The sequence below is a fragment of the Lutra lutra genome, chromosome 4, assembly GCF_902655055.1.
Source record: "Lutra lutra chromosome 4, mLutLut1.2, whole genome shotgun sequence".
NCBI classification, from domain to species: domain Eukaryota; kingdom Metazoa; phylum Chordata; class Mammalia; order Carnivora; family Mustelidae; genus Lutra; species Lutra lutra.
The window spans coordinates 49,079,231-49,101,065 of record NC_062281.1 but is presented as its reverse complement, the minus strand read 5'-3'; the positions used below and the strand labels follow the sequence as shown (position 1 = coordinate 49,101,065).

Sequence of the window (21,835 nt, the reverse complement as noted above, 5' to 3'; positions counted from 1 at the left end):
GCTGCTGAGTGTGTTCTGAGAGTGAGTTTACAGGTAACTTTTGAAGTACATTGACCCATGAATAATGTAGGGATTAGGAGCACCAACACTCCCCCAACCCCCATCACTATGTAGTTGCAAATCCATGTATAACTTTTGACTCCATAAAAACTTAAAATACTAATAGCCTACTGTTTACCAGAAACCTCACTGATAACATTAGCAGTCTAATAACATATATTTTGTATTTTACATGTATTATATACTCTATTCTTATAATATGCAAACTAAAAAAAAGTTATTAAGAAAAATCATAAAGAAAAGAAAATTCATTTACAGCGCTGTACTATAAAAAATCTGCATGTAAGTTGACCACACAGCTCATACCTATGTTGTTCAAGGGTCAACTGTTTTTGAGATCTAACTTATGCCCTTTTTGTGTGGCTGTTGGAAACACTCAGGTCTTATGGGTTGAATTCGTGAAAGTGCTCTTTAATGAGGTTTTTTTTTTTTTTAGGATTCTCAAAATTCTCAAGTTTCAGTGTGGAATCATGAATACGTAGAAACTTAAGCTGTTTGAAACTTGTTTTATGATGCCCCCACACTTTTTTACAAAAATTCCAATTAGCAGCCTAATTTATAATTTTCTTCAGTCCTGTCCTTGTGAAGTGAAGGGAAATGTGCAATTCTACTCTGGTGGTACAACATGTCTTTTAAGGAAAAGAAATCATCCTTTCCAAACAATGAGGAGAAAGAGACATTTAAAAAAAATAACCTGTTTTCTAATCATAAAAGCATTTTTTTAAGCTTGAAAGGAAGAGTTAAAGTTGCTGTTACTGATCTTTCAATTTTCAACTGTGTATTGGAATAGCAAAGAGAATCAGCTCATGCTGTGATTCTGATGTATGCACTCCATATGAATGACCAAACTCAATTTTTGGAAAAACTGATAATAATCGACATTTGTCATATGAATTTGGATGATCAAATAAAATCAATTGTTATTCTGTTCATTCATCCTTGACTGATTAGGCAATTCAAATGAGAAGTCAGATAGAAAGTGATGTGCATATTAATGATTAATGATTTTCAAAAAATTTCAAGTACAAGATTCCAGAAAAATAATTTTATAGTGAATTACTCAAAAACATACAGAATAAATGGATAAATAAATGACATGGGGGTCACTTTTTAAAACTGTTTTAACTAATTTTATAAGTGCCATAAATGCTGCTTTGAAAACTACAGAGGAGGCCCAAGGGTATGCATGTGTGTATCCTTTAATTAAAATGATCTTTTTAGCTAGATTTTTCTGTCCCACTAATCTCTGGCTCACAAAACACTTGAAAAAATGTGTACCTTCTAAAGCCCAGAGATTTTAGTTGTGCAGTTTCTGAAAATGTTCTTTTATGGGGATACACATCAGGGCATCAAATTCAAGCAAGTTTTTGGAATCTTTTAGGAATTTGTGTGACTGGGCAGGGTACGTGTTCTGGGGACAGATGTATCCAAATTTAACACACTTCCACGTATTCTGCTCTCAGCTGATGATTACCAAGCCATTTCTACCATTTTTCCCCCCTAATTTAAATTTGAGGCAATTCCTCCACAGCCTCTGATTCAGGCTTACGATTTTACTTTGCTCTGTGTTCCTTATTTATACTCTGTCTCTTTTATTTTAACCTATATTTTACTCCAGATTCAAAGCCCTCTGTTTTTAATTAAGCTTAATTGCCAATCCTATTTTTCTTCTTGTTGTTTCTTTTGCTTGACTCAGAGGTAGATTTACCTTGAAGATAATGAAGCTTAAACTGTAGGTCTATTCTTTGATTTGCATGGGTCCCATCCAAGACCCTGGGAGAAGCCTTAGAAATGAATTCACATGTTCATAGTTCCTGTAAAATTTGCAAAAGTGAGCTATTTTGACTGTGATCTCTTCTTTCCCTTTGCCTGCCAATTTCCTTTACTTATATTTCACTTTCATGGCACCGGCATTGGAGTGGCTTTAGGCATTTGGGGGATTCAGTTTATGGAAAATTGCATTAGAGATACATTTCAGTTTGGTCTAGTGAGATATAATTTTTGGTTGTTAGTCACTGCTACATATGCCAGTTAATGCTTGTTAGGCTTGTGTATGAATGGCTATCAGGAATAGCCCTACCAAACACAGTGGACTCAACAGCATCTTGAGATGAAGAAGCAGAACCAGAGCTCTTATCACCATATACGACTGTTCTATGGAAGCCTGATACCAGACACGTGTGGGCCATGGATTGGCACATACTTTAGAATGTATGGAGAGAGTTAAATTTGTGGAAGAGCTTTCCAAATCTTATAGATCATAGATGAAAGAAATGTGGTTATGGATTTTCCCAAATTTGACAAGAATACTGAAATTTTATGTTACTCTACTAATAATCAGTTGTAAAGCTAAAAAAAATTTAAAGTTATTGACTAATTTAAAAAGTCTACCAATCAAGCTCAAGAGAAGACTCTATTCTGTCAATAAAAATTAATATAAAATTGCTCTCATGCAAAGAAATGAAAATATATAAGAAATTCAGGACAAATTCTATAAAAATAAATATTATAGATGTATGTAGGCAACTAATTAATAAAAGTATTGTAACTTTTTTTCTGGATTTTTATGGTGATTTAAAACCACCCAACTTTTAAAAATTATAATTTGTAGTGCTTTCTGCTCTTTCTAAATAACTATAATTGACTCTTGAACACACAGGTTTAAACTGTGGAGGTCCACTTATACACACATTATTTTTATTTGACAAATATATTACGGCATGGTAAATATATTTTCTCTTCATTATTATTTTCATAATAATGTTTTATTTATATATATTTATAGATGTAATATATATACTTATATATAACATAAAATTTGTTAATCAACTGCTTATGTTTAACCAATAAATTTTCTCATCAATTGTAGCTTATTTAGTACATAGTTTTGGGGAAGTTAAAGTTACATGTGGATTTTTGACTGTGTGGGAGGTTAGTGCCCCTAACTCTTGTGTTGTTCAAGGGTCAACTGTATTCCCATTTGTACCAATTTTTTAATTTATAAATTTGTGTTCTTTTTTATTTATGTGTCTGACTCAGCAAAACCTGGAACAGACCCTACCTTAGCTCAATTAGCCTAATAACTGAAAAGAAATGAAAATCACTAGAAGACTTGACTTAGTATAGTGGCTAAGTAGATGGAGATCTGGATTCTAGAGTGAGACTACCTGGATAAAATCCTGGCTCTGCTATTTATTATCTATGTGACCTTGGGCAAGTTACTTAACATATACAAGACTAAACTTTCTCATTTTAAAAGGAAAAAGTTGGATTTGAAAATGTAATTTTTTGGGGCGCCTGGGTGGCTCAGTGGGTTAAAGCCTCTGCCTTTGGCTCAGGTCATGATCCCAGGGTCCTGAATCGATCCCCACATCGGGCTCTCTGCTCAGCAGGGAGCCTGTTTCCTCCTCTCTCTCTCTCTGCCTGCCTCTCTGCCTACTTGTGATCTCTGTCTGTCAAATAAATAAATAAAAATCTTAAAAAAAAAGAAAATGTAATTTTTTATAATTATATCACAATATAAATAAAATAAAATACAGTGGGAAATCAACTAATTAAAAAAATAGAGCATTCATGTTGAAAGGAAGCTTGGATTTCCCATAATTTTCCATCAGCCTTGTGGATTCCTCACATCTCCTTCAGGTGAACATGTTGGTCCATGTGGAAACTATACCTTGTGTAGAAACTGATCTGTTTTCCTATTCCTTAAAGTAGTATAGTTATGCTTTTTTTGTTGTTATGCTTTTATTGACATTATTTATGAATACTTTATGTAAGATTTAGTTTGAACAGACCGCTCTGTGACTGTATGTGTTTTTGAATACTATTGCTCTTGTACAATCCTTGTATAAAGAATCACATGATGATATTAGTGAAAATATAAAAAATTGAGACAAGTGGTAATTTGTTCTCTATTTGACCTGACTTATACATAGAAATGAATAAAATGTTATTAAAAGAAAACAAAATAAAACTGACCACAGCTGATTCTGCCTTTGAGACCAGAAATTAAGAATTTAGTGAAAATAGGAAAACAGCAAGAAACTACTGGGAGAAACATAAGCTTTCCCAAGTTCTCAGGGATATTAGAGGATTATCAAGTTTCCAACAGCACATGAGACTGAGCCTCCTGTAGATTTCTGTTTAGTTGGTTATTTTTAACCATTATTAAAAGAAAGTGTGAACCCAAACAGTAGGAAGATTTTGATAGGGAACTAATGTTGAATTTTGTGTGTTTGTACACACACACACACACACATTTCCCAAGGATCTGTTTTATTGTTCTTAATATTTTAATTGTACCTTTTAATTAGAAAAAATTGACCTCTTTATAACCTCTGTTCATAATTGCCAGACAGAATAATCTTATTCCCTATTTACTTTGACAGCTCTTCAAATTTTGAATCCTCTCTATCTCCATATACCTTTACTTCCAATTTAAAAAATAATTGTTTTGGGGCATGTGGGTGGCTCATTTGGTTGAGTGTCTGCCTTAGGGCCAGGTCATGATCCCAGGACCTTGGAATAAAGCCCTGCATCCGGCTCCTGGCTCAGCAGGGAGTCTGCTTCTCCCACTCCCTCTGCTGTTCCCTCTGCTTATGTTCTTTTTGTCTCTCAAATAAATAAATAAAATCTTTATTTAAGAAATGATTGTTTTATGACAGGACCTAGAGATATCTTCTTTGATGTTTATAAGTCCTTGAAAAGTAAAAATTAATTATCATTTCTGACATTTACTTTCATTTTAGAGACCTTCTTGGGCCTTCTGGGAACCCTTTCTGAATGAGGTCTTGCAATCGTTACTCCTGGTTTTTTTTGCTTATTTTTCTTTTCTATTTGACCACCCAGGAATAGGAAGCTGTCTTTTCTTTTCTCTTTTTCTTTTCTTTTTTTTTTTCTTTTTTTTGAGAGAGAGGGAGAACACGTGTGAGCTGACCAATGAGGACAGGGTTGAGGGGCTGAAGATTGTGGAGGCAGAAGGAGAGGAAGAGAGAGAATCTTAAACAGGCTCCATGCCCAGTTTGGAACCTGACACTGGACTCCATCTCATGGATCTCATGGAGACCCTGAGATCATGACCTGAGCTGAATCAAAAGACTGACTGAGCCATCCAGGTGCCCTGAATAGGAAGGTGTCTTAACAGAATTTCTAATACCTACATACTCAGAGAGTTCTTTAAATTAAATAGCTTAGGTATTTTAAATTAAATGTAAATAAAAAAATAAATAATAGACAATGCAGTTATTTTGCCAAGCTATATGCAACAATTTAGAATGATAGTTTAATGGATGAAATTATACTTGATAATTATTATTTCAGGTATGGCCTAGTATATAGTTATCTTGTTTTAAAGGAAGAGGAAACCAGATGGTGGCAATAACTGATGAGATAAGTTGACACTTTAAATTTAAACAGTTATGTAAAGGAAACAATCTTAAAGAAGGTAGTAATTTCTGAATCATTAAGTTCTGGTTCATAAAATAGAATGTCTACAGTGAATATTTTAATTATGGTATTTTTCAATTATAAAATCAGATCATTAAGATTTAGTTATAACCTTGCCCCTAGAGTATTTCTGATATATTTGCAATCATGCAATGTATGCCTTAATAACCAATACTGCAGGTTTGTCTTTCTACATAGGATTCTGTATTATATCCCTGATTCTGTAATAACCTAAATGATATCTTCTTGAAAACATGAAGTAGAATACTTCTTCTCTATTATTGACTACTTATTTCCAACTTTAAATATATTACCTAAAGCTATCATGTGTACCTTTCCACATATAATATTTGACTCTGTTTTAAATAAGAAAACTGTGTGTTTTTTTCCTATTGCAGAACTAATTGAGTGTCTGGAATTATTCTATTTAAATTTAGGGTTTTTGTGTGTGTGTGTTTCTGCACCTGTGTGTTTGTGTGTGGTGTTTGTGCTAGCAGCATGATTTGCTCATAGCTCAACAATTTTTAGTATTTCAGTTTCTTTTTTATTATTATTAGTTATGTGTCCTTGAGGAAATTAACCTCTTTGATCCCCAGTTTAAATATTTTTAATAGCATATTCCCCTTACTTTATCCCCTTATTTGTATTTGACTGCTCTGATTTACTCTTGTTTCATTGACAAACATCCTGCCCAAGTTTAATAGCTGTGTTTATGTGTTCTGTAATATAAGTTGATTATATGTCTTTGGCAAAATTTTCAACACATGCAGACCAACTGTTTCTCCAACCAGTGCCAGGAGGACAGAGTCAATCCTGAGATATACTTGCACTACCTCTTGGAAAAATGTAACTCTGGAAGACTAAATATTTTTACTAAACAGTCTTTAAGTCCTTGAAGAAAAACCATATAAATCAGCTAGTATGGGAAGCTCCGTGTATCCTCAACATTTAAGTTAAATGGAGCCTGTATCAGAAGGCATGTAATATTTTACGAGGAAAATGCAAGGATTTTTTTTAATGTTGTTTTAACCCTAATCTAGTAGATGGGGGACACTTAGACTATAATAGAGAAAAATGCAGAAGTTCTGTTTCATTTGCACATCTGAGTAAATGTGAGTTTACTAGTATTAGGGATGTAAAGGTCTTAAGAGAGCCCTAACCAGTGTCCCATTGTCCAGAGATACTCACTGAAGCAATCGTACTCTCTCCTTAGCACAAGAAATGTGAAGAATTAGCCGAGTGAAAAAGTAAGCAGGTTTACAAGAGCTTAACAAAAATCTAGATGATGTGTACCTACAACTGGAAACATTTAGGAATTCAATGGGTGCCAGCATGAATGCCAATGGTTATACATAGTAGTTTCATCTTATGATGCCAGTGAGCATAGATACTGGTCATCAGAAGCCAGTTAGTAACTTGTCATGACTCTATAAGCTCTTAGGTTTGGCATAATCACCAGGAGAAAAAGAAGTAAAGGGAAAATCCTGAAATTATTTTGTTTCCAACTAATATTTTTCTAAATACTTAGAATATACTAACATTTTGCTTTTTTGTGATTAGCTGTATTTAGAGCTAGAAATAGACATAGAGATGGATAATGAAAATTCAAGAAAATAACATTTTCTTTCACACCATTGTATGTGGTCTGATAACTCGTAATGATAATAATGACACTATTAATTTTTTAAAAAAGCTCCTTTCTACTGGTAATAATTTGGGCATTATAGTTTTCCTAACACCTCTCAATGTATGTTTTGTTGTTGTTGTTGTTGTTGTTAATCTAATTTCTTTCCTAAGAGCTTTTGTAGATCGAATAGGTAAGGAAAGAGTGGGTATGATGTATGTAAAAAACATTCCTGACAAATGGTAAAGGTAGAAATGAGAGAGAAGTGAAGGAAGGCCGTGTTTAAAGAGAGGAAGTGAAGGCCAAGTTTCAGACATGATTGTCTTGATTTATCATCTTGAGGATGGTAAACACAGGAGTGTATGTTAGAATCAAATGAAAAGTTCCACGAGAATTTCAGAACAATGGACCATGTGGATCATTTGTCAGGGTTTCTGATCTGTTTTCAGTATCTTCTGCATACCAGTAACCAAATCCAAGGTTCTGTTCTAGACAATGTTTTTAAATTCTTGTTTATTTCTTCTTCCTGTGCCTTCCTCTCTTTTAATGTAGGCTACTTTAAGTTCTTCTGTAACAACGGGCTTGGTTGAGAAGGCAAAGCTTGTAATTAGGACTTTGGCACAGGATTAAGGGCCTTTATTTAATCGAGAAAATAGATCTTTGATAGTCAAATATCTTTCAATTTTTTTTTTTTTTGTTATTGCATGGAATCAAGAAGCACTTGGCTTTTCCATTTATGCCACACATTGCTAGATCTCTTCCATTGCTTTCTGTTTATGCTTGAAAACTGTCCAATTTTAGGCCCCTGATAATACATTGCAAGAAAGAAGTAACATCGAGCAAACAAAACAGTAACTTTCTGGCTCTTTCCATCTACTTTCTGTGAAACAGTGGGTTTCCTAGGTACTTGGTATGCCTTCCAACTTCCAATAAGTTATTGCAGACAACTTATATATCAAAGTTTGGCACTTTTTTTCCTGTGATATTATTATTTTTTACCACCTCCTGTTTTATTGCTAAATCAATGATACATATTTTAGGTTTTTGTTATAAAATGTTATTTAATAACACTCATCTTTATTACTGCATCTGAAGTACACATTTTAAATGATGTTAACTAGGAAGCCAGTTTCCTCAAGACTCTTTCTTAAGACTATCTACTACATTAGTATTTTTCCAACTTCTATTTTGCTAGAACACAAAAAGCACAATATATTGTCATCTAGTAAATGTGTGCACACAACCACATGCATACCAGGCGTCTCAACTGGACATTACATCTAAACTGGGACTATTTCTGGCAAACCTGCATTTATGAGTATCCCAAATTCCCTTTCTGTAGCCAAACTGATTTTTCACAATAGATTTTTTTAAAATTGCTTGAAAAATATTGAGCATTTAGCAGTGGTATGATAAGTTACTCTCTTGAGAATTTAGGATCAACATGAATTTTGTAACTTTATTATGGTATTATATATATTAAATAGTGAATTTAATGATTAAAGCAAATAAATATCATCCATCACAGGATGACTGTGTTTTATTTAAAATTACATGTGCATTTTTTTCAGTTAAAATATTTATCAAATGTTAAATTGTAGCTTCATTTAATTTAATAGTACTTGGAAAGGATTTGAAGTATACACTGGATTAAAAAATCAATCTTTTTACTAAACGAAAGAGGTCTTTATTATTATAATGACTAATAATAAAAGATGTAGTCTTATAATTGAAGCACTGAGTTTTCTATAAAAAGAAGGTAAAGGCATTAGGTAATTTCCTTAAGTTTCAAGTTTCACGGATGTACATCTTAGTGCTGGAAGGAGAATAAATTCTAAAGTTGTTTACCAAAACAAAAATAGAGTATCATCATAGGTATCCTTAAGCAAACCTGGAATAAAAAAAAAATGCAAATTTGAAAGCTCGAAAATCAGGAATTTTTGGTTTGTCTCTTTGTAGTTAAGCTGTGTTCTCTCAATTTGCTAATCTTTTTGATGTTGTTTCAAGGCCCATTTATAGGACATTGCGTGAACACAAAACTGTGTGGAAAATGCTGAAAACAATTCCAGATTTGACCTGTCAGTTACCTGAGGAGCATCTGAAAATACTTAGTAAGAGTGTCACTTCTGAAACCTGGGTAAAAGGCAGCACAGGTAACAGACTAATCTGGAGGGAATTTAGCAACATAGAATGTATGTCACTATTTTGAGTTCTCTATAATATTGATATTTTCACTTGATACATTAAAATGCACTGTTTGTGTATATTTTGTTTGTAGTTATAAGTACTGAAATGAATAACATTCCACATTTTAGTATGGATGTCTTAATGATATACACTAGTGTTTTCTCTACATTGGGCATGCATCACAATCACGCAGAGGACTCAAATTGCTGTGTTCAGTTCTAAAGTTTTTGGTTTGGTAGATGTGGGATGGGGCTTAATTGCATTTCCAGTAATTTTCCAGGTGACACTGCTAGTATGGGACTATACTTTGAAAACCACTCATTGATATACACATTTAATGACAATCTAGCATTGGATTACATAGTTAAGAGAGCAAATGGTCATAGCAATTAATTGACTTATCCAGATATTGCCCCAGATATTGGGCACAAAACCTCTCCAGACAGATTTTAGTTTCCCAATTTTAAATTTCTAGTCCCTTTACCAAGGATACATTGGGTACATTAATAGAAGTACTTCATATTGTAACTTTTGAGGGGTATACAAATACACACACACACACACACACACACACACACACCTGACACAACAGAATTCAATACCATTTTTTGCGATTGTGAAATACCTATTAGAAAAGTAGAATTAAGTTTATTTAATATGTTATTTATGTCAGGGGATATCCCTAATTTATTCCTCACAGACACAAATAAAAGTATTATTATTCTTCTCCACAGATGAGAACCATAAGGCATAAAATATCGTGCAGAATATTTCTGATTAGAATTGAATTTCAAACACACTTTAACTCATTCTGTGTCTAATATTCTGCTGTTTTTATAAAGTGGTTCATCAGGATCATGCCTTAAAAATATAACTGTAATTTCAGAGAGCATGTGTCTTTTGAAATATGTCATATGTCTGTTGAAATATTTCAAGACTTTTCCCCCAGTGGTCATCTCTTATAATTAGTTTCATTTAATCTGACATCAAGCAATGAAAATTAAATCACAGGAGTTTGCAAAGGACAAAATGATTTTGAAAGGCAAGAAAGAACATTTACCATTGCTTTGCATTAACTTGAGGATAGTAATTTAAAAATTAATTTGTTTTTATCATAAATCCCTGAAATTATACCTATTATGGTAAAAATATGGAAACAACCTAGATGACCTTCAACAGAAGATAGGTTATTACAATGATACATCTCTTTCATGGAATAAAAGGCATACTAAATTATGATACATGTATCCAATGAAATTCTAGGCAGTTGTTAAAAAGAATGAGGTAGATCTCTCTGTATATTGACGTGGAAACTTATCAAAATTATTAAAGACAGTAGATAAAAATAGGGTCATTGTGGAGTTATATTAATAATATGGTTATATTTTCACATATTTATACAAATCTGAAGTTATATATACAGATGTACTGCATATATACATATATAAAAATTCATAGTAAAAAGTACATAGAAGTAGCTCCAGGAAAACAGTCCAAAAATAAGTATTTTAAAAACCATTACCTTGGTGGAGGGAAGAGTTGAGGGACAGTGAAGAATTAACTCTTTCTTCTACATATATTTTTGTTGAATTTTTCACAATAAAGATATATTCACGGGTTAGTGTTTGTAACTGTTTTTTTTTTTTTTTTTCAAAAAGGTTTTAAAATTACTTCAAAGCAAAAATGATTCTATTCATCTATTCTGATGGTATCTTAAAAGTTGGGTGATTGACTATTAAAATGTGAACTTTCATTCCTTGACAAATATATATCAACTTTTATTTCATCTTTCATATTAAATAAGGTTTTTCAATTCATATTTCAATAGAACATATTTTCAAACATTTTATAAAAAATACAAGTCTCTGTCTTTACATCTACCTGTGTCAAAATCCTTCTCTTGAGTTTTTAAGACATCTGATTCAGTGAGTCCAGATCTGTTTCACTACCCAAGCAGCCAATTCATTAAATATCTGACCTTTGTAAATCTCTTCATTCATCCAACTTAAAAAAAAAAAGATATAACCAAGTGTCTTTCTCTCTTTCCTTTACTCATGTGTGCATTTCACCTCTCCTGCTGTTATTTAAAGTATTCCCCTGTCACCAGGCTGCTGACTTTAATCTGAGGCTGAGGCTTTGGTTTCTCTCCTGCAAGCCTACATAGCTGTTTGCACCTTCTGGTCTCTTCTGGTGGGTTCTTTGGAACTTTGGAATTTAAGGCAGCTTCCTAAACTCCCCATTACTCACTCACCTTCTCACTCAGCTTTCTTAAACAATAAAATATTAACAGGATAATAATATTATGATTTTAAGTACTGGCTAACACATATACATATCTCTAGTTTAAGTGAAAATGACACTACAACTCAATATAAATATTTAGCCAAAGATATATGTTACTTAATTCAAATGATTTCAAGAGTTTTCCATTGGGTCTCTTATATTTTGGCCTGAGCAGCAGGCATTTTTAAGATTGGCAACCTAAAGTTCATGAAAGCTAAGAGAATTAACTTACTTCAGAATTCAATTTGGTGGCTAACATGGAATTAGATCCCAGATCAAAATTTTATTACTGTCTACCTTTATATTAACATTGATAGATTTCCATGAAATAATTACTATAAGGGGTTTTTATCTTATATCTTTATCATCTTTACTGTTTTCTTTTTGAAGTCTATTATGTCTTAGGAGTTATTTCTCTTTTATTTCTTTCATTTTTTAAAATTTTACTTCCACCTTTTATGAGGTTATATCTCAAAACACCACAGTTCCTCACTTAAGTAAACTCTTGTATTTATTTTAATGCTGACTAATATTTTTATGTTACTAAATTTTAACATTTATTTAGCCTATATAGATTGTCTTTTCTGTTGTGGTTTGAATTTCATGTAACATATAAAAACACAGTAGCCAAATCTCATAAAAAAAAAAAAAACTAGCGGGCATCTTTTCTATAAGTAAATTAACCATAATTCAAATGATATGCTCTTGTCATAGAAATGGGCAAATATTTAGGCCTATCATAAAGACAAATGTTCTCTTAAAAGCAAACATGCCTTGAAGAACATGCATTGATTCTAAAGCATGGATATACTTTCACTGCAACTAAGGTGGTGTGCCCTGATTCATGAAGATTTGTCCTTGAAATCTGGCAAGAAAGCTTTTTCAGTCTTCATCTGCATTGTGAGGGGCTAGCTCCATTTCTGTCTTTCCCTACCCAAGAGATGGTTGTGAGACTTTGAGAAAATTAATGCAAAAATTAATACAAACTCTTCAGTCACATGATGATACCAGAAACCTTTGCCATGATATTTATTTCTCTAATCTTGCCATGGAATCTTACTTTCTAAATAGTGAAACTGAAAACCAGAGATGATAGAACTATTCAACAGCTGATCAGAACATGTGTTACCCAAGCACAACAAATAACTGCTCTGAGCATTTGATACAGGAGTATTAATAAGTAATACCAGTGTAGAAGCCCCATATGCATAACTTTCTCCATTTCTGTATTGGAATATTTTCAATTAATAAAAAACTACTGGGGTGCCTAGGTGGTTCAATATTCACAAAACAATTAACATGATACATTGCATCCATAACAAAAAGGATAAAAAAAAACCCCACTTGACCATTTAAATAGATTCAGAAAAAGCATTTCACAAAGTACAATATCCATTTATGATAAATATCCATTTATGATTTCTGCAGAGTAAGTCTAGAGGGAACATACCTCAACATAATAAAGGTCTTATACGAAAAACCCACCTCCAACATCATACTCAAGGTGCAAAACTGAGAGCTTTTCCCATAAGGTCTGGAACTAGACAAAGGATACCTACTCTCACCACTTCCATTCAACAAATTATTGGAAGACTTAGTCACAGAAAGTACACAACAAGAAAAAAAAAGGCAACCAAATTGGTTAAGAAGAAGAAAAAATATCATTATTTGCAGGTCATATGACACTATAAATAGGAAACTCTAAAGACCACCAAAAAACTGCTACAACTGATAAATGATTTCAGTAAAGTTGCAGGATACAAAATCAACATACAGAAATCTGCATTCCTATACACTAATAATGAAGCAGCAGGAAGAGAAGTTAAGAATACAGTCCTATTTACAATTGTACCAAAACAATAAAATATCTACAAATAAACTTAACCAAACATGTGAAAGACTTGTTCTCTGAAAACTATAAAATACTGATAAAAGAAATTGAAGATGACATAAGAAGATGGAAAGACATTCCATGCTCATGGATTGGAAGAAAAAATATTGTTAGAATGTCTGTACTACCCAAAGCTAATGCTACCCAAATTTAATGCAGTACAGTACACCAACAGCATTTTCCATGGAATAATTATATATTATATAAAATATTTTTTGATCTGGCACTACTCTTAATAATTTATAAGTACTACCTTGCATAATACTTTAAAAATTCTGTGACATGTGTGGTTATAATCCTCATTTTACAAAAAAGGAACTTGACAGACAGAGATATTAAGCAAGCTGGACAAGGTAATGCAGATAGAGTGGTCAGATAACACATGCATAAGATGCCTTGCTATATGGGCGCCTGGGTGGCTCGGTGGGTTGGGCCGCTGCCTTTGACTCAGGTCATGGTCTCAGGGTCCTGGGATCGAGTCCCACATCGGGCTCTCTGCTTAGCAGGAGGCCTGCTTCCCTCTCTCTCTCTCTCTGCCTGCCTCTCCGTCTACTTGTGATCTCTCTCTGTCAAATAAATAAATAAAAAAAATCTTAAAAAAAAAAAAGATGCCTTGCTATGTTAACATGCACAATAAGAATTGAAAAAATGACACTGTTAATTTAATATTTGAAAGACAACAAGACTTTTGAAAGTAACATTTTCTTCAGTGTTTTAGGATGACATTTCCTAAAGAGTTTTCATGGAGTTCAGCTGCAGGTAATGGATATTAAAACAAACAGCTACAAAAAATAAATAAGCCAGAGAAGCACTTTTGGAATAGAACATTAAGGACTTCCAAAAAAATCCGTAAATGAACAGAGTGGCAAAAACTGTGAATATCAACTTTTTCATAACTCTGGAAAAGACCTACATCAATCCAGATGTGTTTATTCCAGAAAAATGGTGGAATCTTACTAAGAAGAGTGAGTTTTACAACATTTTGACTTCCCCTCTTCCCATCTCACTATAGCTTAATTTTGCAGTTACCTGAAAAGCAGCAGCCTTGAAGTTATGGTAGCTGTAAAAACCAGACTAACGGCCACTGGTGGTGGCAGAATAGGTTTGCATCCTTCTTAAAAGTTCCATCCAAGTGATTTGACCTGTCTGGTGGCTAATTTGACCTAATATTGTTTAGATGGCAATACTCCTAAATTGATCTACAGATTTAACACAATCTCTAATGAAAATACCAGCTGTCTTTTTTTTAGGGGTTGGTAAGCTGATTCTAAAATTATATGGAAATTTAGAGGTCCCTGAAGAGCAACTTTTTTTTATAAACCAATGATAAAGTTGGAGGATACACACATCTGATTTTGCAACTTATTACAAACCTACAGTTTTAAGGCAGTATAATACCAGCACAAAATTAGACATAGAGATTAATGGAATAAAATTGGAAGTGCAGAAATAAAGCTTTAATTTCATGGCCAAATGATTTGCAACAAGAGTGTCAAGAAAATTCAATTCCAGAAAAGGTAATTTTTTCAAAAAATGGTGCTGGCACATCTGTATATCAATCCACATGCTGAAGAATGAAGTCAGACCTTTAACTCACACTATATATAATTACTAATCTAAAATGGATCAGAGACCTAATGTGAGAACAAAACCACAAAACTCTTACAGGAAAATTTTCAAATTAATCATGTGACCATGGATTAAGCTATGCTTTCTTAAACATGACACAGAAAGCACAAGTGACAGAAGAAAAAAACAGATAATCTGGATTTTATAAAAATTTTAAATTTTGAACTTCAGTGAGCACAATCAAGAAAGATGAAAATGCAACCCTTGGAATGGGAGAAAGTTTTTGCAAATCATACCTGTGATAAGAGACTCATATCCAGATTATGAAGAACACTTACAACTCAATAATAAAAAGGCAATTAACCAAACTGAAAAATGAGTAAATTATTTGAACAGGTACATTTCAAAATATGATTTACAAATAGCCAATAAGCATATTAAATTGACCAACATCATTAGTCATTAGAGGATTGTAAATCAATTCACAATTATATACCACTCCCTTCCCATTAAGATGACTTAAGTATAAAAAACAGACAATCATAACCATTAAGATGTAGGCAAATTGAAACTCTCACACATTTGTGATGGGATAGTAAAATGGTGAAGCCACTCTGGAAAATATTTTGGCAACTCCTCAAATGTTAAACATAAAGTTAGCATTTGATTGAGCAAGTCTACTCAGATATACCAGATAAATGAAAACTTGCATTCATTCAAACTTGTACACAAATGTCCGCAGAGATTTATTCATTTATTCCCCAAATGGAAACAGGCCAGATTTCCAAAAAAAGATGAATGAATTTTTAAAAATGTGCTATATCTTCGGGCGCCTGGGTGGCTCAGTGGGTTAAAGCCTCTGCCTTCGGCTCAGGTCCTGGGATCAAGGCCCGCATCGGGCTCTCTGCTCAGCGGGGAGCCTGCATCCTCCTCTCTCTCTGCCTGCCTCTCTGCCTACTTGTGATCTCTCTCTCTGTCAAATAAATAAATAAAATCTTTAAAAAAAAAGTGCTATATCTTCATAATGGAATATTGTTTGGTAGTACTAGGGAATAAAGTACAGGTTACGATCTGGATGAATCTTGAAAACATTATGCTAAATGAAAGAAACTACTTACAAAAGATGCATATTTATAATTTCATTGATAAGAAATCTCTAGGCAAATTTATTTGAGAAAACAATTAGTGGTTGCCAGGAACTTGGGGGAATAGGGCCTTGAGGCATGACTGCTGATGAGTATGAATTCCCTTTGGGGATGATGAAAATATTCTAACATTAGATTATGATGCTGACTGTAAGTCTCTTTGAATATACTAAAAAAACCCTAATGGACTTTGTATTTTAAAAAGTGAATTTCATGGAATTTGAATTTTATCTCAATAAAGTCATTTTAAAACTCAAAGTAAGGGGTGCCTGGGTGGCTCAGTCTGTTAAGCATAAGACTCTGGTTTCAGCTCAGGTCATGATCTCTCAGGGTCATGAGACTGAGCCCTGCATCAGGCTCCACACTAGCCTGCTTTCTGTCTCCATAGATTTACCTATTTCAGAAAATCCATATGAATAGAATCATACAATATGTGACCTTTTGTGTCTGGCTTCTTTAACTTTACATATTTTTGTGGTTCATCCACATTGTATCATGTACTTCATTCTTTCTGTGGCTATAAGCTATAAGCTATTTTTTAAAGTAATTTTTTCTTTAAACTATCAGAAACCACTGGACACCACTAATACCTTAATACATGCCAGCACCTGGAAATTCCTGAAATTTGAAGTCAATAAGTCTTAATAAATGTTTAACATTAAAAATATGAAGAATAAACAAACAAACAAACAGAAATGAGTTTTCTGAGGAAATGGACGTGTGAAAATTCAAAGACTTCAAAATGCCAGCATGCATTGAGTATTTCCTGTAGGACACTACATAGATACTAAATGACTTCAGAAGTAAGTTATCCCCGTGTTTTCTTTCCCCACCTCAGGAAGCAGCTCTGTGCAGCATATCTGGGGGAATACTGCCATAGGAGAAAAAAAACTTCTTTCTTATTAGCTTTTAAAAATACCTTATATTAGAATAATTTTCATGGTGTGTAAATTCCTTCTACCACCATTAATTATTTGAGAGAGATATCTTAGCTTTGTAGCTTTATAGGACTATCCCTTTCTTGTGTTTGAAGACTGAAATTCAGCTTTACTAGTTTCACTCTAGCAAAGGGTTGAACCAGGGCTTTTGAACCTGAAGCCAGTCTTTGGTATTCTCTTGCCCTTTGCTGGCTCTTCAAGCAAAAATAAAGTAAAATTAAATTAAATCAAAGTAAAGTAAAATAAAATAAAAAATTCCTTAAGTAATTAAACTCCTGCAATTCTACAATATCAAGAAACTTTTTAAATGCATATCATCAATAAGCCTTCACAAAGGCAGTATGTATCATTAACTGATACACTTTTTTTTATGGATAATCTAGAATGTCTGCCCACATGATGCATCATAGAAAGCAGTCTTCCTTTTCTGATCTTTCCTAGTGTGAAAACAGTTTTGCATGGTTATGCTGTTATCTACTATTGGAATGGTTCTTGATGTGATATGTCATTTTCATGGCACTGGCCCGGATTTAATGTTTACTGTAAATTTTTATCTTTAAAGTGTCCAAAATATACTGTGACATTTTGTAAAAGTGATACCAATAAAATGGTTAAGATGGCTTTTAGTAGTAAAGGAAAATAATACAGAAATATTTCTTTAAGTTTATTTTAAAACTTAAAATAGAACATTGAAAAATGTGATTATAGGGAAGATAATGGTAGTTTTCATAAACCAGAAGTTAGAAAAAACATGTAAAATGATAAAAGTTACTTAAGTGATATATTGGCCCCAATCTTTGTATTTTGTAGAGGAAATGAGTCAAATCATCAGTTTTTTTTTTTTTTAAGATTTTATTTATTTATTTGAGAGAGAGACAGTGAGAGAGAGCATGAGCAAGGAGAAGGTCAGAGGGAGAAGCAGACTCCCCATGGAGCTGGAAGCCCGATGTGGGACTCGATCCCGGAACCCCGGGATCATGACCTGAGCCGAAGGCAGTCGTCCAACCAACTGAGCCACCCAGGCGTCCCTATCAGTCAGTTTTATATCCATAATTTTTGCCATGAATTTTAAAAATTTACTAAAATTGATCCATTTAGATTTAGAATATGGTTTAAAAATTTACTAAAATTGATACATTTAGGATTAGAATGTGGTTTAGCTTAATGTTAGGAATCACTGTGAAAATTTCAGAAAAAAACATTTTGAATAATTATGTACTTTAATCAAGATTTAAGCTAGAATATAATTATGTACTTTAATCAAGATTAAGCTGGAATATAATTTGGGGTACATGATGTTTCATAAAATTGTTGGTATATTTTAAAGTAGAAATTTTTAATCAACTGTATTTGATATGTAGCCACAGAGTTTTTAAATGTCAATGTATGAAGTGATTTATATATTATATTCATTGGAGACAATAGAAATAATGACATTAATAGACAACTCTTCATGATATTTAATTATTATTAGAAAGAATCTCCCTGGATAAGCCAATAATTCTAAAGCTCAAATTATGAATTATATAGATTTCTCTAAAGATTAATTGACTTTTATTAACAACCATGAACAAAAACTTGACCTTGCTATCCAGAGATATATTTTAAAAATCAAAAAATAGTGGAAAATCCATCTGGAAGTTGTATTTCTTAAGAGAAGATATTTTTTAAAACCTTTACTGAGACTTTTTTCTTTGTTTTAATAGACCAGAACTTTGGATAACTACTTTAAAATGTTCAATTTTATGTAATTTGGGTCAGAAAGAACACATTCTTTGTGTGTTGTAGGTGCTTCCACTTATTTTTAGAGATAAAAAATTTCTTAATTTACCACCTGCATATCTCTAGGCATATATACCATAACATTCTTCAGGCATGATTTGGTCTCAAGTTCTTTGGCTTCCCAAGCTATCTTATTTCTCCTCATTTCAAAAACAGAGCTGACTCTAATGTACTTAGGTTCTTAATCTGAAACATGACCTAACTTGCAGTGCTTGGACAAAATAGTCTACTCAATAAATCTTTAACAAATGAATGTATTCATTAATTAGTATTACAGGTCATTCCCAGCCACTGCATTCTTGAATACACAGTACCAATTCAAAATTTGTCTAAGAACACAGTTCTTAGTCAATATATTGAATGATAGTCTGAGAATAGATGTCATTCATTCATTCTTTCAGGTAAAGTAACACCTTTGGATTGTATCAGTGAATTCCATGGTTATATACCCAGGTGCCATCCTTTTGATCTTCCCATGTAGAAATGATTTTTAAGTCTTTAGAAATACTCTGGTTATAACCTGGTATAAGATATTTTAAATAATGGGGCGCCTGGGTGGCTCAGTGGGTTAAGCCTCTGCCTTCGGCTCAGGTCATGATCTCAGTTCTGGGATCGAGTCCTACATCGGACTCTCTGCTCAGCAGGGAGCCGGCTTCCTCCTTTCTCTCTCTCTCTCTCTCTGCTTGCCTCTCTGCCTACTTGTGATCTTTCTCTGTCAAATAAATAAATAAAATCTTAAAAAAAAAGATATTTTAAATAATGTGTTTTGTGAAAAATTTAGCTGTGTTTACAGTACATTGTTTTCTTTTTTTGAGAACTCCCAGGAAATTCAGTGGTATTGAGACTTCCAGTCAAGTCAATTTAAAAAAATCTCTTGTAGTTGCTAAACTACAGGTAATTAATAATATTAAATTTTTTTAAAGTAAGGAAAATGTAGTAAAAATTTATTAAAAAATGGAGTAAAAATCTCTTGTAGTTACTAAACTACAGGTAACTAGTAATATTAAAATTTCTTTTAAAGTAAGGAAAATGGAGTGAAAATTGTCCATTGGCCCAGTACTATCTCCTCACAAATAAATAGCATTTTACAGATTTTGTTTTGTAATTTAATATATCCCTGCCTCCATCTTGTTTTTCCTTGTTCCATTTCTTCACTAAAATTTAAAACAATATTGTAGGGATGCCTGGGTGGTTCAGTCTGTTAAGCATCTGCCTTTGCCTCAGGTCCTGATCCCAGAGTCCTAAAATCCAGTCCCACATCAGGCTCCTTGCTCAGCAGGGAGCCTGCTTCTCCCTCTGCCTGCCCAGGACCCTGGGATCATGACCTGAACTGAAGGCAGATGCTTAACGGACTGAGCCACTCAGGTGTCCCAGCCTTGGTCTTAATATAACACGTTATGGATATGAACAAGCAATTTGAAATATGGAATTTTCTTAGTGTGTGTGTTTTTTTTTTTTTTTGTAAGAACTAAGTAAAAATATCAAAAATGTTTTAAGGTTATTAAAAACAATCAACAATTTGTGAAATTATAAATTCTCCCTTTATGAAATCTCTGCAAATATTGGACAGGAAGTGTCAATATTAATACTATTCCAGTGGAAGATCAGTGCCCAAAATAAAATGAAATAAATTTCTCTTCATCCCTGCCACTTACCTCTAGATTTATTTATTTGAGTTTTTTTTTTTTAATCTTAAAATAAATATCCAATGTTACTTGTAGATTATTTTCCACAGGTTATAGCAGTATTCAAAAAAAGGTGATGAGACATACTTAATATAACTTCTCCTGGTAATTTATGGGAAGAAAAATAGCCCCAAAGAGCAAAATCCTATCTCCAAACATACCTTAATATAATAAAAGTTGTGAAAAATTATTCATTGCTTTTGTTATGTTATCTATGGGACCATTTAGACCTTATAATATGAGGATTCCATGAATAAAACCACCTCGCTTAAAAGTCACATAACTTTCTGGTATTTTCCTAAGTTCCCACCTAATGGACCGGGAAGAAACTAGGCCACCCAGGAATTTTGTCTTATTTCTCAATAGACAGAATTCTAAGGAAAAAAATGAGTTGTTCCCCAAATGTTTTAAAAGATTCTTTGGGGAGAAATACAATAAGGACAATTCATTAAGTTTTTGTTCATTCGAGTATTTGCTAAATGTCTAAAGTAATCCAGGCAATATGCTCTGGGCTGGAGATACTGAGAGCAAAGTTAGAGATCCTTCTCCAAGAGGTTAGAATCTGTTGGCAGACACTGAAAACGTAGTATCATGACAGAAATTCTTTGAAAAAAGGTCGCAGAGGAGGGGCGTTAATTAGTATGGATGGCAGCAAGGCAGAGGTCAGGCAAAGGCTTCCCTGGTAAATAGATAACACTTAAAACTCAATTTTACAGGCCAAGTAAGAATTACCCAGGTGACAATATGACTTTATTTATCCAATTATAGTTCCTTGAAACATTTAAATCCTTTTAAAATGGTTGATTTTAGCTGAACCAGAGACCAGGAGACTCTTAGTCAGGAATTCACAAACGTGTTTCCTTTAATCAAACTTCGTATTTGGCCTTTGACCTTTTGAAAACTCAGTACCAAAATGAGTAAACTTTCCCTTATTAGTATTCTCAGTTCCTTTTGAATGCCTTTTGTTCAGCTAATTCAAGTGTGGTTAAAAGATATTTTAAGACATGAGGTCCGTCCTGTACTAGGAAATTTCTTGAAGCCCTTATGAAAATATGTTTGTGTTTTTTGTTTGTTTGTTTGTTTTTGTTTTTTTGCCTTTTCATGTCATGGAGTTTGGCTAGATAAATAATAATATGAAATTAATCTTAACCACCTTGAATTTATTGAATTCTTTTACTTTTGCAAGATCTGGGAATCAAGATTTAAAATATTAAATTAAATTATTT

The 21,835-nt window shown here is 33.0% G+C and overlaps 1 protein-coding gene across 1 annotated transcript in view; it reads left to right on the top strand.

Moving 5' to 3' along the window:
• The window catches only part of CNBD1 (cyclic nucleotide binding domain containing 1), a 472,936-nt gene that overhangs the window by 218,108 nt on the left and 232,993 nt on the right, over positions 1 to 21,835 (top strand). Inside the window, exon 5 of the mRNA XM_047728365.1 lies at positions 9,137 to 9,282. Coding sequence (XP_047584321.1) covers positions 9,137 to 9,282 — 146 coding nt within the window. The remainder of the gene's footprint in view (positions 1 to 9,136; positions 9,283 to 21,835) is intronic.